Genomic DNA, 18376 nt, shown 5'->3' on the forward strand with positions numbered 1-18376 from the left:
GGGCATCTCAGTACCATAGTGGCAGAATCAGAATTTGAACTCAGGCAGCCTGATTCATGAGACTAAGCTCTTCTATTCTCACGGGCCTTTGTTATTCTGTCTCCGCTATGAGAACCCCTGGACCAACGCAGCCTGTGTACACCAAACAATTCCTTTCCTACCACCCAGATCCAAATAAGAAAAGAGGCACTGGTGAGAGAGGGACTGCAGTTTTATTATCCAGATGTGACCTGAGGAACATCTCTTTCACAACACCACAACCCAACCTTTCATCTGGCTCCTGAAGAGAAGATCTGACTCCAAGAGATAGGGGTCCTACAGATGACATTGACACAGGGGGCACATGGGGGTCACTGGACACAGGGGTCTTTGGTAGGTGCTGCTGGAGTTGGTCAGAGAAAGTGCTCTCCCTTTACAATGAGGTAGATGTAACATCGATAAGAAAACTCTTTGGCTTCAAGTCCACATAGCATGAGGGTGGTAGTGGTCACCTCCCAGGTCTGGGTCCTAGAGTGGGCTCCCTAGAAGAATCAAGGTGGAGGGGATGTGTCCCACCCCTCCACCAGCAATGGGCTGGGACACTTAATTCCAAGTGAGAGCTCTCAGGGTGAGGTGTTGGAAGAGGGCCCTGCAGCAGTTGAGGGTGCTGGGTTAGCTGGGCCCTGGGAAGCTGTCACAGGCTGGCGGCGGGCAAAGAGGATGCCTTGCAAAGGGGTGAGGATATGATAAAGAAAAATACCAGCAGGAGGGGGTAGGGCAGAGAAACAGAAGAAGGAAATAAAAGTTAGTGACTTGATTGCTAGAACACCACACACATATATCTCTGCCACAAACCAATGAGGACAAAACCCTTTGGTCAGTTAGAGACTCCTATGCCAATATAGATACCCTCAAACAGGTAAACAATAAAGATTTACACTGACACACAGGCCCATAACAAGGTAGACAACCCATGGTACCCATGCCAGAGAGGTCATGCCTTGGACCCCATGCCATGTAGACAGCCCCTTAAACCCATGGTAGTGTAGCAATCCCCTCAACCCCATATTACCCATGCAAGTTGGGATATCCCTGAATCTCATGCTAGTAGAAAAATCTAAAATCCCCATGCCAATGTAAATACCCCTGACCTCATGCCAGTGTAGACAGTCTGTAGTACCCATACCAGTGTAGACCACCCCGTTGATCTCTAGGGCCATGTTGATACTGCTGATACCACTGCCTGCCAGACTGAGAGGCCCATCCAGCTGCTCTTCTGTCCAGGAGGGGGCAGGGGAGTCACATTTTTGCGACTAGGACTTCAGACTTAGGAGCTTCCCCTCTATCCCTATAGATACACCCCATTCTACTTCAGCCCCAGATCGGTAATCACACAGTTGCCTATTGAGGGATCTATCTGCCCCACCTCCAATGCTTATTAGGTGATGGATCTGTCCTCCCACAGTACACAGGCCCAAAGACCTATCAGCAACAAGCCCCTCCTCACCCCTTAAGGGAACCTTGCCATGGGACAGAAAACTGTAGTGTGCACCAGGTCGAGGTGGGTCCATGGGCCCCATCAGCACAGCCCTCTTCTCTGGAGGCTCCTCTGGTACCAACTTCTCCGGTGCAGGTCCCAAGGTCAGGCCCACAGGCAGTGCCAGTCCAGGAGCTGGAATTCCACTCTCCTCTGGAACAACAGATCTTTCAGCTCCCCTGGCCCAACCAATTCAGTCTCTGCATTTGGTCCCCCCCACCCCACCCTTGGCCTGGGACCAAAGGAGGTCATCCGTCACCCAAGATCAAGGACCAAGTTCAATCTCCACTCCCATCCACAGTCTCAGCCTATAGCCTCTGAAACTGGAGAACCCAAAGGACCAATATATGTCTAGATAGGTCCAAAACAATTTGGAGGATTTTCTTGTTCTCAGTTGTTAAATAAGCCAGGTCACAGGAGGCACAAACCACATGCACATAGGAACCCTAAGTGGACAGGTATGGAATGGAGTGGCTTTTGGATAAAAGACCTTCAGTCCCGTGCCACAGTAATCCTTACTCCAGAGCTCCCAAGGCTTCATTGACCTCAAACCTCAGGACCCCTAAACTTTAGAGTACATCAAATCTCAGCGCCTCAATGACTCCCACATCTCAGAGTCCTCGTATTTTAATATCTCCCTATATTTACCTATATTTCATTGTACCCCTAGGTCTTAGAGACCTCAAAACCTCCCTCCGGCCCCCGACACACACACCTTTCTTAATGGGGCTCGGGCTCAGCTGCGCGCAGGCTTGCGCCTGCAGGCCGGAGGCGGAACCCTGGGCTGGGCTGGGACCGGGGCCGGGCGTAGGCGTGGGCAGGGCGGAGCCAGGACCCGAGGCTGGGCCGGAAGTGCCCCGAAGGGGTGGCCGGCCCAAGCCGAAGAGTGGGGTGGAGGTGTAAGCCTGACGACGGCCCTCGCGCCGGTTGCTGTCTATAGCGGCCTGGAGCTCCCCGGGAGAGCTGAGCGCCCGCGTCTCGCACTCGTATGGGTACAGGTACTTCATGTACCTAGGGGCGGACGGAATGTGTGCGCGAGGGAAGCTGAGCCCCGCTGAACAAGACCCACACCCGGACGCCCGCCCAGGGGCCCGCCTCGCCCCTTGGCAGGGTCCTCCACCCGCACCTTGCGGGCTTCCCCCTCTCCCCTCCGTCCCTTCCCTCCGTCCCTTCCCTCCACCCCCGGCCTAGTGCTCTTGCGCCTGGCCTCACTGGGTGCGTAGAGTGAAGGCGGCTGACGTGATGGTGGTGGGCAGGCTGAGGCCGCGCGTGACCTCCCGCCACACTTTGCGGTTGATGACTTCCACCAGGCCGCCTTTGGCCGTCACCAGGCGAAACAGCGCGTACAGGTCCAGCACCTGCTTCGCCATAATGGGCACGCGGTTCACTGGCGTCCCTGGTGGGGGTAGGGAAACAGGACAGGAAGACTAAGACCCTCCCTGTGGGTATCCTCGGGGACTGAAGAAGTCAGCTGCCTGGATGAGGCAAGGCATATAGGGTGGGACCTCCAGGAAGGAGGGCAAGAGGGAGGAGTGGGGAGGTGGTAGTATTCCAGGCAGAGCCCACAGCATTCCAAGGAGGGGCAGGAGGCTAGACCAGGGGTAGGCAAATTTCTGTAAAGGGACAGAGGTTAAACGTTTTAGGCTTTAGGGGCCAAACGGTCTCTTAAGACCTCCACCCTGCCATTGTAGCCTGAAAGCAGCTGTGCAGCTGTGTTTCAATAAAACTTTATTTACAGACTCTGAAATTCGAATTTCACACGTCTGGAAATGTTATTTGTCTTTTAATTTTTACATTATTTAAGAATATAATAACCATTCTTAACTCGCAGGCGGCTAGATTTGGTCTGCAAGCTTTAGTTTGCCCATCCCTGGGGTAGACGGTAGGAAGGACTTCCTGACAGTGCTGAAGAGCCCGACTCCCCTAAGCAGCGACCAGGGTGGCTACATGAAGCGGAAGGATGGTGGATGGGAGAAGCAGCCCCTGCCTCGGCTGGCCAACTCCGCAGCCCGCACCACCCCCGCTGCCCAGGCCTGACAAAGGGGCCTGTCTGCGCTGAGCGATGGGCCCCAGTTAATTTCTTACCGATCCCGTCCCCTTCCGCTGCCGCCTTTGGACCCGAACAATTAGCTGCGGCCTGATTAATGGGGGAAAATTATCGGCCCCTCGAGACCCCCTCCCACTGCAGAGGGAGCTGAGGGAGGCAGGACTCAAGGGAGGCAGAGCTCTAGGCCTGGTGGGGGAAGTGCTAGGATCTGCTCAGGCCTCCCTACCCCAACCTCCATTGGAGGGGAGACCTCAAGGAAGGGGCAGGGAAGGTACAGTGGGACCAGAATGACTAGGTCTCCCTGAGAAGTAAAGGGATCTGGGGCCCCACTGAGGGTCCCTGCTTAGGAATGTACCTGTAAAGGTGCTGGGTCTAGGGTGGGGGCCTGAGGGACTTCGTGGAGCTTCTGCACTGAAGGGGGGGCAATGCAGCCAGTTAATTAGCAGCTTATCGGGCTGCGCTCTGAGTGAGTTAATTAGCTTTGTAGAGAGAGATAATGAGTCAGTCTTTGGACACATGAATCTGGGGAGAAGCCTAAGTGATGGACTGCCACCCATCCTGATCCCCTGCTGGACCCTCCTTGCATTCTCTCTTAGCTCTGAGATTTCTGAAAAGGATTTTCTTCCCCTCCATAGCCTCAACTCATGTGGTCCCCAGACTACCCCTTGAGAAGTCCTTCCTTCAGTCTAATCCCAGTCCTTCCTGCTGTAGAGCACATTGGGTGTCCCCTGCCTGAAGCAAGGGGAGACTGAAGAGAGACAAGGCTGGAGGAAGGGTCAGCAAAAGAGGATCAAAGACATTCCCAGTCCTCAAGTCTTGGGAAGCCCCCCTCCCCACCAGGCCAGCCTCCACCAGTTCCCCTTCCCACCCTCCCAATTGATCCCATACTCATTAACCTGCCAGTGGGCTGACCACTAATTAATTGCTGGGTGGAGGAGAAGGGCAGGGTCAGAGGTTAAAGATGTTATTGAGGGCCCAAAGGACAGGTGCTGCCAAGCTCAGGCCTCTGCAGAGAGGACCCAACCTGGTAAGTTGGGGGGGGGGGTTCCTTTTCTTACATCACTCCACTCACCCCTCTTCTGCATGAAGCTAAACAGGTCATCCAGAAATTCCTTCCTCTTGGGGTCTGCATCGAGCTCGTACAGCTGAGGAAGGACAGGTCATTTTCCAGCTCCACTCACTCCCCACCCCCTGGGACCCCAACTCAGGTTGTACCCTGAATAAGGGTCCCCAGCTGAAGGGGTAACTTGGGTCTGAAATGTGAGCTCCCAGACATTAGACTCTCTCTCCCTGGGTGCAGGTAGGGACACTTTTTTCTAATACGCACAGAGACCCCCTATTGGTTAGTGGTGTCCTGGGCAGGTCCAACCACCCATCTGAGGTGTAGGGGAAGAGAAGAAGCTGTAGAGGCTAAGCCTGCGCTCCCAGCATGCACAGAGCGCAGGGAGGAAGTCAGGCTGGAGCTGTGTTCCATACTGAGGAACTTGACAGATATATCTGAGGCACTCATTCACTCTCATTCATCCCTGCAAGGGCTTTTTGCTATTCACATCTCTGCATGTCAGGGCTGGGGTTGATGACTCTAACCCATCCCTCAGGCAAGATGGATGCTCAGAAGCTCCTGCACTGAAACCTGGGGACCCTCAGCCCACCTTCTCGTCTGATCTCCTTCCAGGGACAGTGACCTGCCCACTATAGAAGCTGTCAGAGAGACAATGGCTCTGCACCACCCAGGACCTATGCGGACAGGACTTGAAAGGCCCAGGGGGTAATCCCACACATTCCCAGTCACCTGGAGCCCTATCTCCAGTACCATCTCCCAAATACCACCCAGGAGGAACAATCCCTAGAGTAATAGTCATTTACCCAAGAGTAAGAATCCCTGAGTAACACCTATAGGTAACACTCCATCCCCCAATAAGAAGTCTCTGTTTAAAAAAAAAGCAAAAACAAAAAAACAACGACCCATGAATAACACACCTCAGAGATTCACCCTTATTGCTGTGCTCTCACAAGAACTGAGCCCTAAGTCTTAGAGGGATGCCCACAAATAACATACCCACTCTCCAAGTAATAATCCCCAGACTTAGAAGAAACAGTAACTAGAGCCACGTCTCCAGAGTAACACAGCCCTGAGTAACACTCCTTTTTACACTAATACCACAGAGTATTGACCACAGATGAAGAGTTCTGGGAAATACCCAAGACCAACACTCTACAGGTAGCACCCTTAGAGTCACAGCCCTGCAAAATACTTTCATAGTGACAGCTTGGAGTAGTGCTTAGAATAATATCCAGATGGGTTCCGCAGGGAGGAATAACTCAAATATTGCTCTATGAATAAGATCTTGTCATTCCCAGCTGCACAGGGGCTCGTTAGTCACACTGCGGCTGTAATGGCCATTACAGGCTGGGAACAGTCACCCATAGAACTCCAACCAGGAAGAGGATTTGGATGAGGGGAATGTGACAGGAAAAAATGAGGAGGCTTTCAGCTTGCCAAAGGAGTGGCAGCCTCCATTCTGCTTCCAAAGACAGAAGGAGGCAACCCAAGACACCCCCACTGGTCATGGAAATATGACCTTGTGACTTGATGTGTGAGAAGGTAGGGTAGGATGGTGCTGGCATTGTACTCCTTAGTCGTCAGATTCCCCTCCCTCAAAAGAATTCTTAAAGGCGCCTACACCCTTCCCACTTTCCCTTCCAGCCTCACCAAGAGCCTCCAATCTGTTGGCCTCCATGTTCCTAGGTGTCTTCTGCACCTCTTAATGTTTGCCTATACACTTCTTTCTGTGTCCAATCACTATCTATCCTTCAGTCTTTCCACTGTCTCTCTCTAGGTCTCTGTGTCTCTGTCTTTCTATCCTGTAGAGGGCAGGCTGGGCTACTAATAACCGGGCTCTTCTTTTGCCCAGAAACAGGAAGATGGGAGGGTTGACATTGAGGGGGTCCTACCTGCTTGAATTGTTCCTCGTAGGTCCACTCATGGGGATGAGATCCAGGGGGCTGGCTGAAAGGTGAGCTGGAGCCACGGGTTCCTGGACGACTCTCCTCAGCTGCCTCTTCCTCAGCCCCAGCTTCCTCCCCCTCCTCATCCCCGGCTTCCTCCCCCTCCTCATCCTCTTCAGTATCCTCCTCTTCCTCAGCTCCAACCTCCCCCAAGGCCCTCTCTGGGGCCTGCAGAATCCGGAGGCCAGGCAAGGGAGGCCGCGATGGCGGTGGGCGTGGAGGGGCCAATGGCCCCACCCCCTGGGCCAGTCGGGCTGCCTGCTGCCTCTGCAGGGCTTCCATTACAGCTTCCAGGCGCAGTCCCCCCGCTGGTGGGGTGGCTGGCACCAGGCGGGGCCCGGAGGAAAGGGCCGTCTGTGGGGGAGGGCATTGTGGGTGCTGACCTTTGCTGCTCCCACAACCCCAATGCAAGGGGAGGTGGTCATGGACTCAGGGTAGTGCAGAGGGGCCATAAGGAGAAAGAAAGATAGCTTTTCCAGGGATTGATAGAGAGGGGGAAAGGAGAGACAGAGAAAAAAGACAGAAATGGGCATTGACCGAGGACAGGTGGAGACTGAGCGGATCAAAGAGGATGACAAGGACCAAGAAGCAGAGAAGGGGGAGAGGGAGAGAAAGCAATCTGACGGGGCAGGGTGGGGGGAGAATGACAAGGAAATGTGGAGACAGATATGATGACGGGACAGAGAGGCAATGAGAGGCAGAGGTGGGGAGAGACAGAGACTGAGAGGGACCAAGGTGGAGAGAGGCAGAGACACCAGGCAGAGACAGGAAAGGAGAGAGAGAGATGGGGAGTGATGGGATTGAGAGAGATACTGGGTAGAGAGCCAAAGAAGGTAAGAGAGACGGGAGAGCAAGAGATAAATATCGAAGACTTGAGTGACAGGTAGTCCAACGAGAGAGACAGAGATAGAGACAATGAGTGAGACGGGGATTGAGAGAGGACGGGACAGACCGACGCGGCAGAAGACAGAGACAGAAGAGAGAGATTAGAAAGAGATAGGGAGAGACTGTAGATGGAGCGGGAGAGACAGAAAAATGAAGGGAAAACAGACGGAGAGACGCGACAGCGACGGAGAAAACTAGAACCAAGGACGCGCAGGCATAGAGGGCGGCGGGGGCAGAGCCCGGGACGGGCCCGGACCGGATGCGCAGGGGTGGCGGGGTCTTGACGCCCACTCTCTGGCTCCCGGCACCCCGCGGCCACACTTACCAGCCTGGCGCGGCCCGCTGCCCCCGGCGTCTCCACGGCTTTCGCTTTGCTACGCCCGCCCCTCGGGCAGACCCTGCCTCCACTCGGTTCCCTGCACGGGATTCCCCGCTGTGCGCTCCTGCCGCCGTGCGCTCCTCTGGTCGCGGTGCGCTCACGCCGCTTTGCTGGCCGCGGCCGCGGGGGCGGGACCCGAGAGGGGCAGGGCGGGCGGGGACACAGGGAGAAAGGCCCCGGTGGGCTCTGCCTCTCCCAGCCCCCCAACAGGTGTTTCTCACCCTCCACACAGCCAGATTCGGGGGAGGGGGCGCTGGAGAGCTGCTGGGAATCCTGCAAAGGAGAGTGGGGAGTCTACAGGTACTGGACTCTCTGGACCAGGGCCTCGCCCAACCTCACAAGTCTTACCTCCTACACCCACACTCATTCAGTGCCTGGCATTCACACACAAACATCTGTGTTCAGACATCAACATACCCTGTCACAAGTTCAGGCACACAGCTGCCCTGTTTCACATACTGAGTTTCACAGACACTACAGTGCCAATAACCCTGGCTGGTTTGGCTCAGTGGATTGAGCATCGGCCTGCGAGCTAAGTGTCGCTGGTTCGATCTTCCAGTCAGGGCACATCAGAGAAGGAAAACTCTGACTCCAAAAAACCTCCGCTGCCTTGCGGCATACCTCCTCAGGGGAAAGGCTAAGGGAGTAAACCCCGACAGAAAATCCGGAGCCGGAGTCCCTAAGGCGGTTTGACGTTGTAGTCAACACCGGCAACTCCTGCGGCGCACCTGAAGCCAAGCTGTATTGACTCCGTCTTTCCCTTGGACCCTTCAGCTGCGAAGAGAGGGGGGGTCTGCTGCATGGGCAACAGCAGACCCTCCATATCACCCTGCCCAGGCTCTGTAGCTTCAGCTTCACTGGAGAGGACACTCCAGCGTCATCGCAAGATGTCGATTCAACACGGGAGGAGACAGATACCATGTCACTCCCGAGTCGGACTGCGCAGCCATTCTCGGCGGTGCAGATAGACTCTTAAGAAGCTACACCATCGTCTCTCGAGACGGACGGCTGCCGACGACGACAGTGCCAATGGCCTGTGGTCACAAGGTAAATCAATCTACTAGTTGCTGAGGTGAGTGTGGACAGAACTGAAACTTCCCCCTGTGCCCTGCCCAGGTACTGTCCCCAACTGCATGCATGCTGCAGTTTGCACACTATGTGCACGTGGTGGTGAACTCACACCTGTGTACGTGCACTCAGGTCTTTGTGCTGATTCCACACCTGCAGCAGGGTACACGTGCTACATGGAGATATACAACCGCACAGTTCTTTAAAAAAGTTCTTTTGACGTTCTATTACGGATGTCTTCAAACATATATACAAAAGCGAAGAGTATAATGAACCTCTGATACTCAACACGCATTTCAACAATGATCGGCATTTTGCCCATCTTTACATATATCCTCCACCCGTGTGTGCATGACTCTTCAGTCTGTATCTCTAGACACATTAAGCCAACTGATTCAGGTCTGCTCTGCCCCAAGTTACCCCCAAAATGCTGAAATGCTGTTCCTTATTTGGGGATCCTGAAGTCAGGTCACAATTCTGAGCATCCTGGACCCCACTCCTCTCTGGCACAGTCACACATCCCCCAGTTCTTCCTGAATGCAAGGGAATCAACCAACTAAAGCAGGAGGGCCACCTAGAGGTGAAAACACATGTCTGTAGGGGTGACACCTGGTGTGGGTGTGGAGCTGCTATGTCAAACCCAAACCAGCGCTGGAAATCATCCCCTGACCTTATACCAAGTGAGGTAAGATTCCTCCCAGGTACAGAAATTCCCTCAGGAGGCAGAAATTCATGTGTGACTTTTACTTCCTTTTTTGAACCCCCCAACCAGCCCCCCACCCACCTACCCTCTCCCAATCAGTCTTGTCCTCTCAGACCCAGCTTGCCCTGGCCTAGGGCACCAGCTCTTCTCACCAAGATGCACTCCCCTCCCACCCCCGGCCCTGCTCTCCCTGTCTCCAGCCTCCACTCTTGTCCCAGCCCAGCTCCCACGGGGACACTAAGTCCTTATTCTCTTTGGCCCATCCCTGGCCACACTAAGGCTCAGTCCTGTTCACACCTCCGGCTCACTCCAGTGACCTAAGCATCAGACTCCTTTCCTACTAGAAAACCTTGTTAATCCAACCACCTTCAGTACCGATGTCCCCTACTGCAGTTTTGCGTGGTAAGTTCTGGGGCAGTCAAGCCCCCTCCTGTCCCCAAGACCTCTCTAAGGCTGGGACCACAGAGGGGAGAACCACTAAATGTGCAAAGACAGAAAACCATGCTCTGGGGATCTACTGGGGGACTAGAGGGCAGAGGGTAGAGATTTGTGGAATTTCTGTACCCAGATTCCTTCTCTTTCCCCACACAGCTTCCCCTGGCTGCTCAGAGAAGAGGTACCCAGAGAGAAATCAATGGGGAGATTCCATTTGGAAAGGTTGAAATTGCCTTGGGGAACTCCAGTTCTGAGAGTTTGGAGGTTGCTTTGCAGGGAGCTGAGGAAGAGAAGAGGGACAAGGGACTGGGCAGCTACTCCCAAAAGAAAGAGAACCCATCAAACATAGTAAACCCTCCTTTGGGGTCTGAGCCACGAGTACTACAGGCAGAAAGGGCTGAGGGGAAGGAATAGGCCTGACTGGGACCTGGTTTATCATTCTTCATCTGTGAAGAGAAAAAGCTGTTTCTCACACCCACACATAACCCCCATCTGATCCTATACCTCACAGAGAGAGACAGACAGACTTAGACCTCCATTTGTCCAACACATATTTACTGAGCATCTACTTTATGTCAGGCACTGCTGGATATAGGAGTAAATAAAGTCTCTTTTATAATGGTATAATTTCAGTGGGGAATGCTGTTAGATGGTGATAAGTAAAATGAAGAGACATAAATCCAGGCTGGGGGAATAGAAAGGGAAGGGTATATTAGTGATCTATTACTCTGTAACAAATTACATGAAAAAGTAGCAAGTTAAAACAACAAACATTTATTTTCTCACAATTCTGTGGATCAGAAATTTGAGAGTGGCTGCGTAGGTTGGTTCTGACTAACTTGTCTCTCATGAGGTTGTAGTAAAAATGTCTGCTAAGGCTGCTGTCATCTTGATTGGGATGGGAGGACCCGTCTCCAGGATGGCTCACTCCCGTGGCTGTTGGCAGGAGGCTGTTCTCCTCAGGTGGACCTTTCCACAAGAGAGGACCTCATGCCTGAGTGTTCTTCCAACACAGCAGCTGGCTTTCCCCGGAAAATGACCCAAGAGACTAAAGAGGCAGCAATGCTTTTTATAGCTTAGCCTTGAAGGTCACACTGTCACTTCTGCCACATTATTACTTGTTAAAAATATATAACTAAGCCCTAGCTGGGTGACTCAGTTGGTTGAGTGTTGTCTCTTACACAAAAAGGTTGCAGGTTCGATCCTCAGTCAGGACACATAACTAGGCTGCGTGTTCCATTTCCAGTTGGGATGCATATGGGAGGCAACCAATCAATGTTTCTCTCATGTCGATGTTTCTCTCTCTAATATCAGTTGACATATACTCAGGTGAGGATATATATATGTATATATATATATACACACATATATATATATAATATTCAGCTCATATTCAAGGGTAAGGGAATCAGGCTTCATCTCTTAAAATATAAAAAAATTTATGGAGGTATTTTAAAACCACAGCAGAAAGGCTGCTAAAGCACAAATATTAAGGGAAGGACTCTGAGCAGGAATTGAGGGAGGTGGGTGGGAAGAGAGCCATGGAGATACCTAGAAAACAGCATTGAAGGCAGAATAGCAGGTATAAATATCCCAAGGTGGAAGTTTGCTTGATATGTCAGAAGAAAAGCAAGGAGTCCACTGGGCTAGGACAGGGTCGCTGAGGTGGATGGTCAGATATTTGGTCAGAGGTAACATGGGCCTTGGAGTAGGTTCCTGGAGGTAGTGAAAAGACTGAATGATATGGGAAGCCGATAGAAATGACCAAGCAGCGAGTGAAAGGCTGAGTTTGGCTGTCGTGTGCGGAACTCTCTCAACTGCAGGCAAACATGAAGACCAACTAGGAGGCCATTGCAGTAATCCAGGCAAGAGATGATGATGGCTTGGACAAGTGTGGAAGCGACAAGAAATGGCGAGAGAGTCTGGATATGTTTCAAAGATAAAAACTGACAGGATCTGTTGATGCTTTGAATATGAATGTGAGAGAATAAGAGCTATCCGAAATGACTCCACAGCTCTTGGTCTGGGCAGGTGGGTAAGTGGAAGTATCCTTAACCGAGACACTAAAGACTGCAGGAGATACAGAATTGGGAGAAATCAGTTTATGTTGGACATTTTAAGTTTGAGATGCCAATTAGACAACTGGGTGGAGATGGCAGTCAGATATATGAAGCTGATATCTGGAGCTTCATATCTGGCAAGAAGTTAGGAGTCAACACATATAGAGGGTCCTTAACATCCACCCATACTGTTGCAAATGGCAGGACTTTCATTTTTTATGACTGAATAATATTCCATTGTATCCATTCAGCAGCCTTGAAGGCATTATGCTAAGTGAAATAAGTCAGAAAGGCAAATACTCTATGTTCTCACTTATATGTGGAGTCTAAAAAAAACCAAAAACCTCTTAGAAACAAAATAGATTGGTAGATGCCAGAGGCCCAAGGTGGGTGATACGGGTAAAGGTGATCAAAAGGTACAAACTTCCAGTTATAAGAAAAATAAGTCCTGGGGATATAACATAACTATAGCTAGCAATACTACATTACATATTTGAAAGTTGCTGAGTGTAGATCTTGATAATTCTTATAAAAAAGTTGTAACTCTGTGAGGTGCTAGATGTTAACTAATCTTATGGTGGTAATCATTTTACAATATGTATACATATATCACTGTTGTACACCTTAAACTAAGATAATGTTATATGTCAATTATATCTCAATAAAACTGGGGGTGAGGGGAGACATATACTAGATGGTATTTAAAGTCTTGAAGTGATTGTCATCACCTGGGAGGGGCGTAGACAGAAGTTTGAGGATTAAGTCATGGCAAGTCAACAGAGGTTCGACAGATAAAATCTAGCAAAGGAGGCAAAGGGGTAGTGTACTGGAAAGCAAGTGTCTTAAGACTAATTGTGTCAAATGGAAGTTGAGAATAATTCTGGGCTTAGCAACAGAGATGGGGAGGAGCATGGGAGCTGAGTCCTATGCGGAAGGGAGGGATGACAGGGAAGCTGGGGCATCCCTGATAGATGTGAGATGAGCCTAGAGGCAGAGCTGGGTTACAGGGTGGGAGAAGTCATTGGAGACTTGATTTTGCAACCTGTGATCCATGGAAAGGCCCCAGCTGGGACCTGTCATGGCCAACATAGTGGTGGTGGTGCGTCAGGATGGCCATCTTGCCTGGGCCTCATATTCATTCAGGGCCACAAATTTAGACTTCTGATGTTGCTTGCAAATGGTTATACCTGTTGTTTCCTGTATTTTTGTTCATTAGTTTGTCAGCTTCTCAGAATACTGTATATACTTTTTGTAAACATGTTCATTTTTAACACACCAGGAATCCTTAGAGTGGTCTGGGCCTTACTCAACATAAGAGCAGGGCCAGGAGGAGGAGGAGGAGACAAGTGAAGTGACCAGAGCACAAAATTTAATAGGGCGAGTGCAGATTCCCTGGGAGTGCACCTTAGGTACCTTGCTTGCCTCATACTAGTTCCAGCCCCATCTACCTCAGACATCACCAGATAGTGTGCCTGCTCCCCACCTCTGGAAGGCTCTACAGAAGTGAAGCGTCCTGGAGAAGGCAGACTGGAAAAAAACTCCTGTCTGGGTGGGAGTGGACAAGATACCCTGAAAACCAGAAAAAAGCAGATGAAGAATAACTAGTCCTCTTTCTGCTCAAAAGTGGGTGCACACTGCCATCTTGTGGCCAGCCAGGGCAGGACTCCCAGGACTATTTCCAGACCTGCAATAGCAGAAGCAAGGCAAGACAAAAGATATACACCTCATCCAGCCCTGAATTTCTAAAAAGACTGTCAAATTCAAAACTTGTGAAGAGGATATTATTAAACATACTGATCTCAAGGCCTCAACCCAGAACTAAACTCTGGGAATTGGGCACAATAATCTGTAGGGCCAATGAGCCTTCTAGGTGATTCTTGAGCACTCTAAAGTATATAGCACTCTTACAAAAATCACACAGCAAGGGAGAGGCCTTCTTGAGGCTTCCCATGAGTTAGCATGTTTTCCTACTGCTCACATACACAAAGAAATGGAACTGTTCAACAGGTCTTTATTAACAGAGACAGATGGACAGAAAATGCAGTGTCTGAAAGCTGTAATGGGTGTGTGTATGTGCAAAAAAAAAGCCTTCTCTCTAGACCAGGAATGGCCCCTTGGATCTAGGCCCACCTCTGTAGGTTCTCTCCTCAGAGATGGACCCTGGGCTGAGGCCAGCCTCCCCTCCATACCCCTGAGGGAGTAATGGGGGTCTTTCAGGATAGGAGGGAAGCTGAACTCAACATTCTCCACATTCTTCTGGTTCCCCAGTTGACTTGGTTGCTGAGAGGGTGAGGAATAGGCCATGAGGGTACTTGCATAGCAGGGAACAGAACAGGGGTAAGGCATATGGTGAGGACAAAGAAAGGGCATCATAGCTGCAGGTGAAGGGGGCCTCCAAAGGCAACTCTTCTTCCTCATCCCTTCCTTTACAGTTGTTGGGTTAAGGGGTAAGACCCAGGCAGAGTGTAATACCCACCCCCATCCCTAATTCCAGAGCCCTGACTGGGGGTAGGGAAGCTCTGGAAAGGCCTGACTTAATGAGTCAAGCTTATGGTATATGTTTGAACATGACTGGACGGACCCCTTGATATACATGGGGCTTCCTTTCTGGATGGATGTGAATGCATGATGTGGCCATACACATGGGATTCAGTATCTGAATGTGTGTCCCATATGTTCTCATATGTCTTTGTGTTTGGTGGTATAAGCATGTATGTCCCTCTTATATACAAGGAACTCAGTATCTGCATGTTGTATGTCCATTTTTTCACATGGGCTCCAGCAAATGGATGTATGCGGGTCTGCCCGCTCCTGTCCACCCACAGGTCTTCCTTCAGGCCCGGTGGGTCAGGGGTCCTGGCCGAAGAGGTAAGTAGTGAGCTCAAGTCGGAGGCCTCTAGCATAGGCGCGAAGAGTATAGAAGAGGGTGAGGAAGTCCTGGGTGCTGAAGACTGTGTCAGCCAGTGCGAAGGTCAGGGTAGATGGGATGACACCCCGGCCGTACTCCACCATCCATGTGTTTGGCCCCCATTCCACCGCTGTTGCCTCACCAGGTCCGTGCACCACTGTCTCCCCTGGGGGACAGGAAGCACCTACATGAGGAACCTAGCCCTGCCCTTGCACTGCTGCGACCTCCCTGGCCCATGGGCTGTCTAGTGGTAGGTAGTGGAGAGAGTGCTTAAGGAAAAAGCCTGACCTCACTGGCCAGATAACCAGTCTGGAGGGGCCAAGATGGTGACTCCCAAATTTTTCTCTGTGGCATCACCTGGCTCATGTCCTCTCCTGGGGGCAAGTCAAGGAGGAGCATCTCACCTGACTATGGGCCATTGTATAAAAGTCATAGAAGTCATTTCCAAGCCTCAGTCATGTCAAGCAGAAATCTGGCTAAACTTGGGCTGGGCCCCTTAGATCCATAGGGGTGGTGATAAGACTTGTGAGGCTTTTGGAGAAATTTCCATTCAATTACAATGTTTGCCATGCTGTGACACTCAACCTCAAACTTAGTTGGAAGGCCCTGGCTGGTATGGCTCAGTGGATTGAGCACAGGCCTATTGAACTGAAAATTTGCCGGTTTGATTCCCAGTCAGGGCACATGCCAGGGTTGCTGGCCAGGTCCCCCATCACGGGCATCTGAGAGATGCTTCTCTCACACATTGATGTTTCTCTCCCTGTCTTTCTCCTTCCCTTCTCCTCTAAAAAAAATAATTAAATCTTAAAAACAAAAAAACAAAAACAGCTTGGCTGGAAGTCTAATCCTCTACTCTTTACATAAAATATTTCACTGTATAAAAAAGGAAGACAACTGTCTGCCTTGCCTTTGGGGATATGAGAGCATTTCTGATTACCCAACTGTCTCCCCATCAATTGCTGGAATATGGGTGAGTAAAAAAGTGTCTTAGCAGATAAAAACCAGACATTAACAGGAAGCTGTTACTTCCTTCTGACAGAGGAATGCAACAGGGGCCCGCAGCCCTGCCTCAGCCAACCACCTGTGGCTTACCTAGGGGACAGGGAACCAGGGGGAGGGCCTCTCGATGCATCCCTTTCCCATGACATGGCTCTCTACCCCAACTATGGGCATCCCAAAATGAAAGAACTCACTTCTCTGACAGAACCTCCCTACCCACCTGGGTAGAAGACCTCACTTTTGGTAGTGCCCTCTCTCCACTGGTGGAAGGTGCCCGAGATTATGGTGTCGGAGATCTCAGCCCAATAGCGTCCTGCGGGACAATCAGATGGACACCGAATATCAGGGTATCCGCGCCATCACATGGCCTGGCCAAACAGAAGGGATGGCATGAGCCCTTGTACAGCCCCAGCCTCCCAGTCCGGCCCGCCGCCAGCACTGACCAGAGTGGCCGCCAGAGCCGAGGGCGGTGCCGAAGAGCAGCACATACTCGGACAGCGAGGCATGCAGAAGGCACATGGCGCCCATCCAGCCGCCTGCATTCACGAACACCCACTGCAGTTCCTCGTCGGGCAGCACGTGGCCTGGGTGCAGCCGCCGCAGCTCCACGATGAGTCGAGAGAAAGCAAGCTCGTGGTCCAGCCCTGGCGGGGGCAGAGGAACATTAGGGCCAGCACCAGTCCAGAACTAGGGAACGACGCCCCAGGATCCCCCAGCTCGGCCCGGGCCTTCCCAGCCCTCCATCCGTTCATTCGTTCGCTCACCCGCGTACTGCCGCGCCAGCTGCGCGATCTCTTCGTGCTGGAAGACGAAGCTCTGCGTGCCCAGCCAGAACCAGACCATCTGGGCCAGCACAGCTGCGGCACCCAGAAGCAACGCGGCCCACGCCCACCGCCGACCCATCGCCCACTGCATCCCTGTGGGCAGGACAAGAAGGGAGATGGGGCCTGAGGCTACGCCTCGCACAGCCTCTTAGCCAGCGGGGCGCCGTTAAGAACCGTTACCCCGCCACCGTTGCGGAACGGCTCTCCCAGACCAATTGGAACCGTCAGGGCATCTGGGCACCGCCCCTCGGGTTGTACCATTTCCCTACTGGGAGGAGAAAGCCATCAAATGGGTAGGGCGGCGCAGCGTGCACAAGGTAAAAGGGGGCGAGACCAAGCCCTCACGGCTGCTCACATTAGGACCTCCAGGTAGTGTCTCTCCAAGAGCTATCCTTCTTGGGGTTGTGGGGGGTGCGGCGGTGAGACCCAGAAAGGGCGCTCCCCTGGCCTTACTGACTAGTGAAACAGGCGAGCCCGGAAGCAGAGCCTTCCCGGGTCCCGGGCTAGTGATTCTTTAGGCCCGCCTTTGGTAGCAGGGAAGATGGAAGGGGGGGCACTTCAACGTGGGGATATTAGGGAAAGCTTTCTGGAGGCGGTGACATCTGAGCAGTGTCTTTAAGAGAGATGGGAAGGGCATTCCAACCATTGAGATCTACTCCATGAGCTAAGGCACCGAGGAGAGAGACAGCGTGGGCCTACAATTCATTCTTTTTTCTTTTTTTTCCTTTCTTTTACTGTGTGGTTGCCTCTCATGCGCCCCCAACTGGGGACCCGATGTGCAACCTAATCAGGTACCCTGACTGGGAATCGAACCAGTGACACCTGACTCGCAGGCCGTGCTCAATCCACTGAGCCACAGCAGCCAGGGCTTACAATTCATTCTTACTTCTGAAGCGCAGAATGTGATAGTAAGCCCTTGTAAACCAAATGAGGGTTATGGCAGGGAGTGATAGAGGAAGATAAACAAAAGAGAAAAGAAGCAGCATATTGCAGTGGATAAGAAATAAACTCTGGAGCTGGATTGACTGGATTTAAAGCCTGGCTCCTGCCAGTTACTAGTTTTGTGATTTGGGGAAGCTACTTAAACTCTTTGTAACTCAGTTTTCCTCTCATAAAATGGGATGAAAAAAAAGTACCTGCCTCAGGCCTGGCTGCTGTAGCTCAGTGGATTGAGCGTTGGCCTGTGAGCCAAGTGTTGCTGGTTCGATTCCCAGTCAGGGCACATATAACTAGGCTGCACGTAAGGTCCCCAGTTGGGGGTGCATGAGAGGCAACCACACAGTGATGTTTCTCTCCCTCTCTTTCTCCTTTCCCCTCTTTCTAAAAATAAAATAAATAAATGAATAAATAAACAAATTTCTTTTTAAAAGTACCTGCCTCATAGTACATACCTTCATTGTGTTGAAGATTAAATGAGTTACTATTTATAAAGCAATTAGTACCTGGCGTGTAGTATCATGTATGTTAGTTACATAATTATAACACAAAGGAGAAGAGAACTAAAGAGCATGGCTTCACACATGAGAGTAATGAAATAAAGGGT

General features: G+C 51.5%; 2 protein-coding genes across 8 annotated transcripts; both read right to left on the reverse strand.

Moving 5' to 3' along the window:
* Window positions 1-305: 305 nt before the first annotated feature.
* ARID3C (AT-rich interaction domain 3C) lies at window positions 306-7673 on the reverse strand. Of its 4 annotated transcripts, XM_090275904.1 has the most exons (7): window positions 6519-7673; window positions 4636-4708; window positions 2729-2912; window positions 2232-2527; window positions 1487-1669; window positions 1166-1255; window positions 306-703 (listed from the first exon to the last, which is right to left on the reverse strand). In XM_090275904.1, exons 1-7 carry the CDS (start codon window positions 6852-6854, stop codon window positions 603-605), a joined length of 1263 nt encoding a protein of 420 aa, XP_090132030.1. In that variant the 5' UTR covers window positions 6855-7673; the 3' UTR covers window positions 306-602. The 4 variants fall into 4 exon arrangements, with proteins under 4 accessions (XP_090132030.1, XP_090132028.1, XP_090132029.1 ...); XM_090275902.1 differs by lacking the exon at window positions 1166-1255 and having other exon boundaries at window positions 1532-1669; XM_090275903.1 differs by lacking the exon at window positions 1166-1255 and having other exon boundaries at window positions 306-680.
* A 6422-nt stretch (window positions 7674-14095) lies between these two features.
* Window positions 14096-16930, reverse strand: SIGMAR1 (sigma receptor chaperone 1). Of its 4 annotated transcripts, none has more exons than XM_090274318.1 (4): window positions 16774-16930; window positions 16453-16653; window positions 16248-16322; window positions 14096-15176 (listed from the first exon to the last, which is right to left on the reverse strand). In XM_090274318.1, exons 1-4 carry the CDS (start codon window positions 16922-16924, stop codon window positions 14950-14952), a joined length of 654 nt encoding a protein of 217 aa, XP_090130444.1. In that variant the 5' UTR covers window positions 16925-16930; the 3' UTR covers window positions 14096-14949. The 4 variants fall into 4 exon arrangements, with proteins under 4 accessions (XP_090130444.1, XP_090130443.1, XP_090130445.1 ...); XM_090274317.1 differs by having other exon boundaries at window positions 16230-16322; XM_090274319.1 differs by lacking the exon at window positions 16248-16322.
* Between the last annotated feature and the right edge of the window lie 1446 nt (window positions 16931-18376).

This window comes from Furipterus horrens, unplaced genomic scaffold (assembly GCF_987537825.1).
Source record: "Furipterus horrens unplaced genomic scaffold, mFurHor1.1.pri manual_scaffold_4, whole genome shotgun sequence".
NCBI lineage: Eukaryota > Metazoa > Chordata > Mammalia > Chiroptera > Furipteridae > Furipterus > Furipterus horrens.

What these genes read in the sequence shown, in the direction of transcription:
- SIGMAR1 (XM_090274317.1), bottom strand. Translation starts at nt 16,924, where the DNA reads ATGCAGTGGGCGATGGGTCGGCGGTGGGCGTGGGCCGCGTTGCTTCTG. An exon ending in GCTGGCGCGGCAGTACGCGG is followed by an intron (nt 16,654 to 16,773) that starts GTGAGCGAACGA and finishes TGCCCCCGCCAG; the next exon opens with GGCTGGACCACGAGCTTGCT. An exon ending in CGGCTCTGGCGGCCACTCTG is followed by an intron (nt 16,323 to 16,452) that starts GTCAGTGCTGGC and finishes ATTGTCCCGCAG; the next exon opens with GACGCTATTGGGCTGAGATC.
- ARID3C (XM_090275904.1), bottom strand. Translation starts at nt 6,854, where the DNA reads ATGGAAGCCCTGCAGAGGCAGCAGGCAGCCCGACTGGCCCAGGGGGTG. An exon ending in ACGAGGAACAATTCAAGCAG is followed by an intron (nt 4,709 to 6,518) that starts GTAGGACCCCCT and finishes GTCCTTCCTCAG; the next exon opens with CTGTACGAGCTCGATGCAGA. An exon ending in TGGCAAGGTTCCCTTAAGGG is followed by an intron (nt 1,256 to 1,486) that starts GTGAGGAGGGGC and finishes CCTCCTGGACAG; the next exon opens with AAGAGCAGCTGGATGGGCCT.